The following is a 13,658-nucleotide window of genomic DNA, read 5'->3' on the forward strand; positions in this document are numbered from 1 at the left end:
ACGACACACTGGTATACCGCGGATGTCCCCAAGCCTGTGTGTTGGAATCTTCTATTAGATCAGTGACTCTCTCGGAGTCTTGAACACTGTCATTTTATAGCGTACGCAGATGATTTGGTAATTTGTGTTTGGGGCTTTCAAGATTGGTCTTGGAGACAAGGATTAAGAAAATATTGGAGGATCTGACCCAATGGGTTACATTACATAAGTTGAATATCTCTATAACAAAAACTAAGCTGATGGTTTTTAAAGGGGCTTTCAATTATGATCGTCCACCTACTGCACGTATATATAATAAACAAATAGCGTATGTTAAAACCAATAAGTATTTAGGAATAACTATAAATGATAAGTTAAGTTTTACAGAACATGTAGAACATTTAGCGAATAAAGTAAGAACTTTTAGTGCTGCTATAATTAGGATAACCAGAACAGAATGGGGGTTAAATAAAAAAAAAAAACCTTAGATTGTATTATAAGGCTGTTTTCCTGCCAATTATTTCATATGCTGCTGGTATTTGGTACAGGAGGGCAAATATTGTTAGAATAAAAAATAAATTAAATTCCATACAGAGGGTGATGTTATTAGCAATTATTCAAGTATGTAGGACGGTTTCGAAGAATTCCCCTCAGGTGTTAGCTGGGGTGTTACTCAGGGATTTGCATGTGATATGTAGATGGATGGTGTATCATTTAAAGAAGGGTAGGGAAGTTAGCTTTATGGGAATAACTTCTAGTACATTTGTTAATATGAAAATTGAGACAAAGAATTTTAAATGAATTATATGGCAATGTAGGTGGAACGACAGCACGACTGGTCTAGTCACCAATTACTTTCTGCCAGATGTTCGCTATTTGTCATTAAACAAAAAATTAGATTGTTTTTTTTTTCAGTTATGACGGCTTCTTTTATACTGACAGGGCATGGATCATTAAAGGCAAAACTTTTTCAGTTGAGTATAGCGACAGTTTTTGTATTTGTGAGATTGAAGAAGGTTGTAAACATGTATTATTAGATTGTAATTTGTATACTCAAGAAAGATCTCTGTTATTTCGGACAGTTTTAACCAGTAATGCTAGTGAATTACACTTGTTTGTCTCAGATAGAGATAGATTTAATGCTTTTCACCATTTTTGTCTTAGTGTCTTTAGAAAAAGAAGAAAATTGCTGAAAGCCACTCAGTAATATCTAATGTTTTTTTTTTTTCTTCTACCCATAGTTTAGGTTAATTTTTTCCCCTCTTCTCACTCATAGTTGTTGTTTTTAATAATTTGTAGTCTTATTTTAATTTTACTTATTTTTAATATTACCATTTTTTATATAGATATATATTTTTTAATTAATTATATATATACTGTATATATATATATATTATTATTTTTTTATTTTTTTATTTATTTTTTTTTTGCTGGTACTCAGGATTGGGCACCCTGAAAAAACGGGATTTGCTGGCATGCACTGGTATGGCACACCCTCCGGTAGATGCGGGACTCTGTGCTATAGCACAGACTATTGGAACAGGCCCGGCTCCACATGCAGTCGATCGTGCTCCAGGAATTGGCTGTCCAGGAGGCAGCTACTCCCTGGTGGCAAAATGGCCTCACATGGATAACACATACTACAGTATTTTATGTGTGTGTTAATACTATGTCAGGCCCATTGTACAGAGATTTTTCCTTCACAAGACATTAGGTGGAGATAGGCACATGCCTGGGGGCCGCCATAAACACGGAATATACACACATACGCACATCACTTGCTAGACAAACCTTGGGCAATAAGATGGAGAGGGTTACAGAGGGAGAAGTTTGGGAACTGGAATTATGAGAGGAAAGGATAGCAAAGAGGGGAATCAGGCTGAGGGATTCGCCTTAGATGTTACAAGGTATAAGAAGTCAAAGCAAGAGTAAAGAAGAAATATGGAGAAGTGGAATTTGATTCTCCATTCATAAGATTGGATCAGCAGCAATAATTTAATCTTCATCATGATATCTGTTAAGAAGAAAAATTCAAAGCCAAAACCGGTCTTTTGTGTGTAGTGTGTTGGGTGCGTAAATGTTATGTGTTATGTTGGCAGCCGGTACCTGACTCATAGCAGGTGGGAGGCGGCAACACCTGGTCACCACGTCCCATCCCACCATCCTCGCCACGTGGAGGCGGCCAGGATCTACTATCATCTTGCTGATCCATACTAGGGTAAAATCCCAGGATAGATCAAATTAGCGAATGAAAGGAAAATTGAATGTAGTGGGATAGCATGGGTAGAGGAAGGAAAGAATAGAAAAGCAGGTGGATAAAACAGAGGGATTCGCCAAAGAAACGGAATTTATAGAAGAACAAAGATTAAAGACATATTTGTACTTCAATTCATCATCATACGTTAATGTATATATAGTGGCACCCGGGTAAGCGCCCATCCCCACCCAATATCATGCGTCAAAAAAGAAACACCACTAATTTTAATAGGCCAATAGTGCCATGTGTGTGGTAGTGTGTGTAAAATAATGTTAAAACTAGAGCTACATCACCACCAGAAGGCATACACAGAAGCGTGACTGCCCCTGGTGCTCGTCTTTGGAACATGTAGCCAAACCTGGATCAGCACTATCGGTATAAGTACCTTCTCCACGCCCATTGGATGTAGTGCAATTCTAATGGGCGTTATCTTCCACCACCTCCTAGGGGCCCAACCCAGGAGGTCCTAAAAAATCAACAGAAATATTAACAATAATAAAAGTAGAACAACGATCAAACATCACCACTCCATGCAGGCAACACACATAAACTTGAAAAAATAAAATAAAACTTAAACCGTCACACCACATGAAGTGGTAACAATCAGCAACATCAACCAGTATACAGAATTCCGAAAAAAACATTCACCAACACGTGTAACCTTCTTCTCTTCCGAAATGATAATTCACAAAAGTTACTAAACTTATTAAAATTAGACTTATTCTCTATGTAATGAGGCTCAAATCCTCTTCCAAAATATAATCGATTCCTGAACAATTGGCTATATTCCTCATACAATGAACAGTCGTACAATACATGGTCCCAACTTTCCTTATTATGACCACAATTACCATTTTGCTGGGTTTCCAGCCCAAGATCGTATAATTTGCTCCTTAAGGATCCATGTCCAGTAAATATATAAGATTTCAACATATTAGGAAAAAACCAACTATTCTGCTTATTCTGGTAGTTAAATGAACTTTTGGAATAAATAATCTGCTAACTTCCCCTGTTACACTTACATCCCATCTATCCTGTCATATTTCCAGGAGTTTACCAATTATCTCCTTTTTTTCCTCTTTAACTCCCACTGTCGCATCATTCATTATTCCAAGACATGATACCTGTATTCTTTTCCTTAAATAGTATCAAAAGGCTAATTGCAACAACTGACAGTCTAACGCTAATGCTCCTGCATTGACTTGCAGAGCATTTGTTGACAATGTCCTGCAAGTTCTTACCGTTAACAACAACATTGATCTTTGAATTGACATCAACTTACTTCTAAATTTGACATTGTATATTCTCTCATACAATATCGAAGCCGCATAGGTTACAATTGGAATAAAAATAACTTTATAATATAGCCTTAGAACCCTCTTATTTAATCCCCACTCAGTTTTTGTCAACCTTACAATAGTTGCAGTATAATTCTTAACTTTGCTTCTTAAATAATCCAAGTGTGGGAAAAAAGATAATTTATCATCTAACAGAACTCCTAAATATCTATTTTGAGCTACTAATTGTACCCTACTTCCCATTTATACGCAACCTAGGGGGTCATCTATAATCAAGTTTCTCTTTGAGCAACATTATTACAGTCCTGCTCGAGGAACCACCAAATTATTATTCGTAGACCAATACACCAGACTATCAATTATATCCTTAATTTTTAGTTTCAACTCATTTTTGGAATTACCCTGCACTGCCAAGACCACATCGTCCGCAAAAGCTACTTTGTGGCAATCCTTGTGATCCATTGACAACCAAGAATTAATTACCAAATTCCAAAATATTGGGCCTAATACCGATCCCTGGGGACAGCCCCTACTCAAGCTGTCTTCATATTTTAAATGTTGCGATCTGACAACTACCTGCCTTCTGCGTAAATAATTTTGAATTGTCCAATATAGCCCATCAGGACATGCCAGCTCCTTAAAGCCCCGAGGATGCTCTCAAAGCAAACAGTATCGAAAGCACATATTTTTCATCTTCCCGTATATTATAATCAAACAGATCATTCGATTATAATAGACATCCTCATTTGAAAATTTCTTTTTAAAACCATATTGGTGAGGAAACAATAAATTGTTGTTTTCAAATAAGGATAACAGTCTAATTAGTAACAGGCGCTCAAATACATTTCCCAAATTCGCTAATAACGAGATTGGGCGAAGGCTTTTGGATCATTCTTGTTTTTTTTTTTCCAGGCGTTAGCAATAATTTCAATAAAGCTATCTTCCAAGGATCCGGCAACACATCTTCCAAAAGACATTTGTTAAACATATTTAAAAATAAAAAATACGACAGGAAAATTCTCTACAGCTTTCACAATACAATTGTTTTCAATCAAGTCCATTCCTGAATTCTTATTAAACTTTAATTTCGAGAAGCCTTGCACAAATTCATCAGTATTAAACAACATAATTCCCCCCCCCCCCCAATATACTCTTCATTCAGCCTTCTAATCTCTTTTTGCCATTCATTATCATCCTTCGGGCAATCCCTCCTAAAGAGCTTCTGCAATTGCCTTTACCAATGTTACCCAATCAGAGGATTCCGCTCCATTCACCACCACAGTATACATCAAGTTACTTATATTGTACTTATTCCTAGTAAGCTTGAAAATGAGGCCCCAAGGATCGCTATTCCTCACATCATGCACCAGATCTTGCCACGCTTTAACCTTACATTTTAAAATCTGCTGATGATAATACTTCCTTTTCAGCTTAAAGATCCCTATTCCTCTCTTCTTTTCCCCCACCCCTTGCTCTAGATCTTTGATATACTTTCCGTAGATTAAAAACCTCCCTTCTGATCAAGGTCAATTCAGCTGACCACCGTGGAACAGCTTTACCCCTCTCCCTTTTCTTCCTGGCAGAGAAACTAAGAGCATTAGCTAATTAACTCTGCACATAAAATAAATACCAACTCTAACGCTGACATACTATTTAATTTCCCCATGGTATAATCAAAGCTAACAGACAATGAACCTCTACATTTCTCATAATCTATTTTTTATAATTATACCTTTTGCAATCATTAAAAGCCAAGGAAGAATTTCCATCACAGGTGTACAATAACTTAAAATCAATGACTCTGTGATCACTGTTTGTTAGATACATTTTAACATCCCAATCAGCTATTTTTCTGCTTAGGTTAACTGACGTCATCGTCACATCTATATTAGAGAAATCATGTACATTATAAAATGTACTTGGCTTCCTCCCCTCATTCTGCACCTGTAAACCATAACTGTTCCCAAACTCGTCTAAGAATAAACCCCTTCTATCAGTAGTACCAATGTACCATAGATCTGATTTGGCATTTGCATCCATAGTAAAAACAACACTCTTACCTTGTACAAAACTCATTACATATTCAATATATTGGATTGATAACTCTATCTGTAATGACGGAGGACGATATAATGACACTACAAAAAGAAATCTGTCGGATTGACATAGACATACATACACCCCATTGATTACACAGACTAGGTATAACTGTGACATTTAAATCCCTATTCAATACCACAATGCCTGCCTTAGGTTTGGCATCTAACACCTGTATAATCTGCGCTGTCACCGGAAATCCTATCACTTTATAATTTTCACCGAAGGTAAGGTTCTTGAATACTCTCTGTATCATAGTTATCATGTACCTACCCCAGCTAACCTGACTACTTCATTTACAGCTTTGGCTCTTTGGAAGTTTATCTGCATAATCTTAACATATTTCCGATTTATACTGTTTTCAACGTTTCTACCTAAAGAACTGTCTTTTGCATTACTACAGCCTTGTATTTCAGTACTACTATTTCCACCAGACGTATTTACATTAGCTGTATTATTCTTGATATATCCTACTACTAGCTAGATCAAAAGCTCTAACGTATTCCGGAGAGTTGCTGTCTCTAACCGATGGTCACATTTCCTCCCTTGCCGTTTGCAATTCACCCATTTGGTATCTTGACCTTTACTAGGACAAACAACAAGGATGTGGCCACCTTGGGCACAATGCCCGCACGTTTGTACTTCACAATAAATATTTAATTATTTAGCAAAATTCAATGACTTTTGGGATGTGACCTACAGACCCGTTAACAATACTCTGAGAATGATCTCGCCATTAACCTCTACACTGTCCTCTAACGTGTATTGTGACTCCTATTTCTGGGAAGTGCCCGCGTGGATAGCACAGTTGGTATTATCCCCTTCCTCCCCAGATCGGGTGGAAAAGACCTGAATTCGAATCTCACCAACGAGGGAGGAAATTTTATCGATTTAGGTACCTCAGTTATTAGCTCTCGGACGAGGGTAGCATTGTTTTTTCTACCAGAAACTTTGGTTTTCTTCAAGCAAACAGAAAATCGACCACGGAATACAAGAAATTCACCGGCATATTATATACGGCGCAATATGGCCAAAATTGCTGATGCGCCTAAAGTCCTATAACGACAACAAGAACAACAACAGCAACTACAACAACCCTAGGAAGTAATGGTTAATTTCAAAGAAAACTTATACTCTCCACTACAGCCCTGGTGTAGGGTATAATCGGAGATGGAGCTGTAACGACATGAACCTTTCTCAAGATTTTTGGACTTGACCACTACTTGTCATCGATGAAACACCACGAATTGTTAGCGATTTTTCCTTGATGATCATACTAAATAGTTGTTTATTAACTTTCAAGGACGTGCAGAACGCTTGAAACGTTTCACTTTAGCTGGGTAGCTGATTAACAAGAGAAAGTTACCTGCATTGCAACGCACCTCCCCTGTGATTCTTTCTTGATATGAAAGATACTTCCTAGCGGGTTGCATTTGCAATGTTTAGCCACTGTGTTGAACTTCTATCTACGTTTCCGTTAGGATATTATCTTATCTAGACAGGGGAATTAATTCCAGAGGGTCAATCATATTTCTAATGCATCTTGAATTCTGATAGAATATATGAAGCTGCAAATTACATGGGATGTTTGTTCTTGCTGAGCACCTCAGAGTATGATAATCTTTGGAGAGTGGGCTTGGGCAGCGAGTAATCCTAACTGAAATTGTAGAGGCTAAAGTCTCCTTAAGGTTTGTGCAGAGGAAGTCAGCTCGTGGCATCTTCTTCAGCCCGACGCGAAAGTGGTCAGGAGCGAACGTGCAGTCTCACATCCTCTTTGGATGGACGCTCAAACCTGTGACTGCTAAATGCAATTAATCATTGTATTTCTGATTTATTATAAACTTCTCTGAATTTATTATAAACTTATTTATTCATTTGAAACTCATCTGGTGGTAGTGCCGGGCTATTAACAAGGATATTTTTTGTTAGATAGAGTAGCAGAGGGCATCAAGACTGTTCGAAAGAAGGTTCAATAATCACAACCCTAGGCCAAAAATAAGGTTGACAGAGAGCTCCATATCAGTCTGGGTACAGTCACACAGGCAGCTCTATGATATAGCTGTCTGTTATGATATGCCGAATTGTTCTGCCTTATCTGGATTATGGTAAGGCAGATAAAGCACATGAAAAGACATATTTATTTTGGTATCAAAACAATCCGTATTATAAAACACAGTCGGAACAACAGTGAAACACTTAAGGGGATTAATACTGTGAACCTGGTATTTCCAGGTCAAGGACCAAATCTGAATTCTGATGAGTATCTCTGGGCTATTTTATAACAACAGTTGAGAGCCATACAAGAAAAAAAAAAAAAAAAAAACGACTTCTTAGTTCGAGCAGTGATCTAACTACACCTTCACAGGAGGAAGCATGATTTCAGTCTCCATATACAAATAGCTTGAATAAAGTGTACCTGAGAAAGTTACTAAATAATAATAATAATAAAATTAATAATAATTAATATTATTAATAATAATAATAATAAATAATAATAAAAAAAAATCCTTTTATAAACAAGATTTTGTCATTTGCTGTCCAGAACATGTTGAAGGGCCGTACATAAAGGATTTTAACCACCTTTTTAATATTGTGTCCTCCTGGTCAGCAGACCGTTTTTAATAGAACACTTGCCTACTTCTGTCAAAACACGTAGGAATTCTCAGTGCAGCCTCATATATGATATGGGTCACGCTTTGATTATTATTTTCTGGTCATTCTAGTTAATATTCACTTGCAAACTTCAAAATGTCTGGACGCTCTTAGCAAGAATCTACATTTGACAGCATTAAACGAATTGCCATTTACTTGAAATTTCATGTAGAAAAAGTCCAGCTCGTTTAGAAGCAGTTTGGTGTGGATATTGTTCATCACTCTTCCTACCTTTATATTACTTTGAATCAGATCTTTGTGACAGATCTTCCTCTCGCCCCCGAATAGAGTACCTTCATCAATGTCATTTAAGAACATCTATAAGAATATTTTGCAGCAAAAGAGCAGCCGTTGAACTAAACCCTGGACGATCCTGCTAACAATTTTGGTTCATTCTGAATGGTTTTCTTCTAGACGTTTATAGCTAACCTCTGTATACTCTCTGTCGCCTGACTAGAAACCATTCCTTAATTCGATTACGGACACACCAATTGTCTCCTTTTTTTTCCCAAAGGGTATAACAACTGGATGACTTCAGATACTTTACTGCTGATTATTCTAAACATTGCTTTTTAAAGAAATGATGAATTTTGAGTGCCATTATTACAACCTAAAATGTAGGAAGTACAGTAATTTTCTTGTTACATTAAGGATGTAGTGGAGTAGAAATTATTTTCATTATGACTAAAACGCTGGGACAGAAACTTCACTTAATGGAGATGGTTGTTGTTGTTATTTGGTTTTTCGGAACATTAGCAACTAAGGCCATATTTCTCCGGGTATATGCGGTGGTCATTTCTTGACCTTTCTACATCCTCCGTATTTGGTGGTCACGGGCTCGAATCCCGGTCTGATCAAGAAGAGTGTGCTACGCACTACTGCTCCTGCCCACCTGGCTACGGAGGCGCCAAATAACAATGCATATGGGCTGTTAAGAATTGGATTTGGGATGTTACCATTCGTTACTGGAGAATGACTATTCATCGTCCCTTTTGTCTCTTTTTCAGAGCTGAAGCATTTAGTAGCTTTGTGTTTGGATATATATTTATTTATATATGAATTAACGTTTTTGTCATGGTATTTGGCATTTTTCAGTTCAGACATTACAGCTTCCTTACCTTAGGTGCTCCAGCAAAATCTAAATTAACCAAAAAAAAAGTAAATCAATAAGCAACATAAAGGGAACTCAGTTATTCACACTTTCCTTCTCTTCTTTTGACCTTTGCCTTACCGCAATGCCTGGGTTGTTCTTCCTCTCTGCGACTCCAGCTGAAAGAGATGAAAATCCAGGTGATCAGCGATCATCATCAAAAGGTAGGATAATGGTAGTATTGAGAAGAACATTTTAAAACATACACTTAATTAACTTTCCTCCGTTTTTCTTTTCAGATTGTGTTCCACGATAATGTCGAGTCCCTGCAGAAATATATCTCCCCAGACCTTCTTCCGTCAGAATATGGGGGAAATCTCGGTCCAATGAAAGGACTCTCTTTGTCCAGCAGGTTAGAACAGTGGCACCCGAAGTTCGTGAAAACTCTTCAGTATGGATTCCAGACACAAAACAATTAATTGCTTATAGTCGCTATGTGTGTTGGAAAAACAAATTTCTGATTAAAAAAACAAACAAAACAAACTTATTCTAGGAAAGAAGGCAGAAATCAACTTAAACCATTTGATATGTCTGACACATTTATATTTTTTTCATTTATCAGGCTTGGATAATTCATAATCACTACTGTTGAAGATCACGTTCATATTTTAGTATGAGCACTAACAATTACTTAATTAGACGAGTGAGAAAAAGCAATATTAATCGTAATTTTAAGTACAGTAGTGGAATCGCATAATATTAATAAAAGCTTAAAACTGCAACCCCTTTCAGGTGATGGCGACCACTGTAGCCCATGTAAATTAAGGCAATAAGAAATAAAGATTATCTTTTCATATTTCATTGACCCCGCTTTTAAAGTAGATGTCTATGACCAAAGCCGACACTCAAAAATATTGAAGGACTTTGCATTTCTTCGATGTTTTTGATATTTGTACTATCCTCAGGAAAGTACAGTTCTAGTGCCTTATAATCAATACGTTTAATGAACACAGGTTATATTACTAGCATTCGGATTGAAATATTTCCCTTTTCTAATAGCCAATAAACGTCTACGTTTTGTCATGTGGTTCTGTTTATTCTCAATAAACAACCGATTTTTTAGTTTATGGGGTGCGAAAAATGTTTCTGCGCAGCGGCCCACAACGCACTGATATTTCTTGTCATAATATGGGCAAGACTCTATCGTGTAAGTCTTATTAATAATAATAATAATAATTTATTTATTCCTATTTTATATTACACTTTTTTGGAAGATAACTGCAAAAAGGGAGGGAGAACACACAAGCCAACGGCTTTTTAGGGGGTGTTCCCCTAAAAAAACAATGAATATACAAATATACCATTGAAAAATATACAGTTCTGGAATTGTACAGGTAAGGTTTAACAGAAAAGACAGAAATAAATTGGAGTTTCTTTGTACATTTCTTTATAGAATACTTCGAAAAGCATCACTAGTTATAATATCATTGTGAACATTTTCACAATTAAATGATGAGAGATAAGAAACATGATGAGATGTGTGCACAGAAATTTACAAACTGCTTCCTTTAACATTTGTACTTTATTTCCATATTAATGTTTTTAAAATCCAGGAGTTTAGTGGAAGGTAATTTGAATCAGATATCCCTGGTGATGTGTCCCATTAGTAGTTTCTCGAATTGATTTAGTGAAGTGACATTTTTGATTTTTGCAGGAAGTTTTTCCAGGTTTTAGCACCTCTGTATTTTATACTTTTCTGACCTATGGCTTTTCTGAAAAGCGGAATCTTCAGGTAGGCTTCATTTCTTAGATTGTATGATATTTCTTCTGAAGAGAGGGGGAAAGTCTGAAAAAGGATCTGAAGAGAGGGGGATTGTCTGGTGTCTGCAAAGCGTTGTAAACAAGAATCGCCTCAGCTTTCTGCAATAGATGCTTTGGAGTCTCACTTCCTTGTATCTCGAACTAATCGATGCGTTCCAGGGAAAGCCCAAAATTGAACGAACGCATCGATTGAGAATGGAGTTGATTATCGCAAGGTTTTCTTGTCTGGTGGTACCCCATGAGATGATTCCATAGGTGAGGTGTGGCTGAATTAAAAAAAGGAATACTAGTCTGAAAAGGGAAGGCGACACCCAGACAGAGGCCCTGGCGAGTATTCCCGCTAGTGACGAAATTTTCTTTCGTAGGGTTATCATTTGTTTTGCCCAATTTAGCTTATCATCTAGCCAGATTCCGAGAAAGTTGGTTTCATTCACCCTTTCAAGTTTTTTTTTTTTTATTTGTATGTTACGTCTAAATCACTATTTAGTGGTTTGTTTTTCGTTCTAAACACCATGTATTTTGATTTTTCTGGATTCAGTATAAGCTGATTCTTTTGAAGTCAACTATGCATCACAGAGAGTAAGGCAGAGATTTTGAAACTGATTAGGGTCTTTATCAGTGATCAGAATGGAAATATCATCGGCATACGCTGATACATTAATGGCAGATTAATATTAATTATTATTCATAATTAATATTGATATGCCACTAATATTAATTATGAATAACCTTCTTCTTCTTCTTCTTTGTCTTCGCCTTTTCCCACGTTATATGGGGGCGGCATTCATTGTTCCCAAATCACACTTTACATCATCTTCTTCTCCTCCAGTTGGATTAACTTCTTAACCGGAACACTTCTATTGGTTTTGGCATAGATTTTACTACCGGATGCTCTTCCTGACGTCAACCCTCACCATTTATCCGGGCTTGGGATTTAAGTTGCCAATCTACTAAACCTGCCGCAGCCATATAAATGGAGTAGCTCTTATTCAGTGATAAAGCTTCCTGGTGATGTCACAATTTAATAATTTTAGGCAATTTATGCCGAATTTCTAGTCACCACTGAACAAGCAGGTGGCACTGCTGTAGTTCTTTTATCTCCTGGAAACATCCAAATGGCTGAATCGGTAGAATTACTGTGATCTTGAAAATACCAAATACCCTGGTATTTTCAAGATCACAGTAATACCCTGGGCAAGGCGACGCTGTCACGATTCTCTAGTGGACAAACCCACCGCGTGGCAGGTATATAGATACAGTGCATCACGTACATGGGCATTTGATGTCCGTATGGATAAAAGTCGTGAGTTAACCGACTTCGAAAGAGGTATGATAGTGGGTGTCCAACTCTTGGGTCACTCTATTGAGGACGTCGTAGAGAAATTGCACTGTACACATTCGACAGTATCAAGATTATACACCATGGGAATACACCATTTCGGGAATAACACCTCAAGTACTGAGGGCAGAGAAAGGTAATGGATGAAAGTGGCAGTCGAAGTGGTTACAAAGGAACTGGAGGTAAAAAATAATTTTAATATCATATATTTGGATTTCAAGAAAGCTTTTGACACTGTTGTTCATGTAAGACTATTGTACGAATTGGAGCAGAAGGGTATTAAGGGTAAGTTGCTACAATGGATAAAAGGATGGTTAAGTGGGAGAAGACAGAGGGTGGTAATCAATGGGTGCTGCTCTTCGTGGACTAATGTTGTTAGTGGAGTCCAACAGGGTTCGGTGGTGGGTCCACTGTTGTTTTGTATATTTATCAATGATATTGATGAAGGTATATTAGGCTTAATGTCGAAGTTTGCAGATGATACAAAAGTTGGCAGGGTTGTTAATGACAGTAATGGCAGTGTGCTACTGCAACAGGATCTAGATAACTTGGGCAGATGGACTAAGAAGTGGCAACTGAAGTTTAACCTTGAAAAATGCAAAGTATTGCATATGGGTAGAAGTAACCCCAGAGAAACGTACCAACTGGGTGGTACTACACTTAAGGTGGTAGAAAATGAAAAAGACCTGGGAGTAATTGTACAGGCAGATATGAAGTTTTCTGAGCAATGCAGACAGGGCAAGTCATGGGGTTTTGTCAATGATATATAGGAATTTTGCTAGCAGGGAAAAGTAGGTGATTATCCCTCTGTATAAGGCAATGGTCAGGCTACGCCTTGATTACTGCGTACAGGTGTGGATGCCTCATTTTAGGAAGGATGTAGATTTACTTGAGCGTGTACAGAGAAGGGCAAGGTGAGGGGAATGAAGGGATCTTCTTACCAAGAGAGGCTCAACTTCTGCAAATTGCAGTGGCTGGAGACTAGACACCTGCGCTGTGATCTGACTGAGGTGTACAAGGCCTTGAATGGGTTGAGCACGCTGAATTCTGATGGGATCCTTCCACTTGTTCAGATTACGAAACTAAGGGGGCATAAATTCAAATTAAGAAAAGACAGATGTAGAA

General features: G+C 37.4%; 1 protein-coding gene across 3 annotated transcripts in view; it reads left to right on the plus strand.

Moving 5' to 3' along the window:
• The window catches only part of LOC150077694 (clavesin-1-like), a 73,114-nt gene extending 62,885 nt beyond the window's left edge, over window positions 1-10,229 (plus strand). For all 3 annotated transcript variants that reach the window (XM_090384344.1, XM_090384343.1, XM_090384342.1), the window contains exon 7: window positions 9,673-10,229. In XM_090384344.1, the coding sequence (XP_090240470.1) occupies window positions 9,673-9,852 (180 nt within the window). In that variant the 3' untranslated portion in view covers window positions 9,853-10,229. The remainder of the gene's footprint in view (window positions 1-9,672) is intronic.
• Window positions 10,230-13,658: the final 3,429 nt, after the last annotated feature.

This window comes from Mastigoproctus giganteus, chromosome 11, assembly GCF_048544385.1.
Source record: "Mastigoproctus giganteus isolate SK-2022 chromosome 11, ASM4854438v1, whole genome shotgun sequence".
Classification (NCBI taxonomy): Eukaryota; Metazoa; Arthropoda; class Arachnida; order Uropygi; family Thelyphonidae; genus Mastigoproctus; species Mastigoproctus giganteus.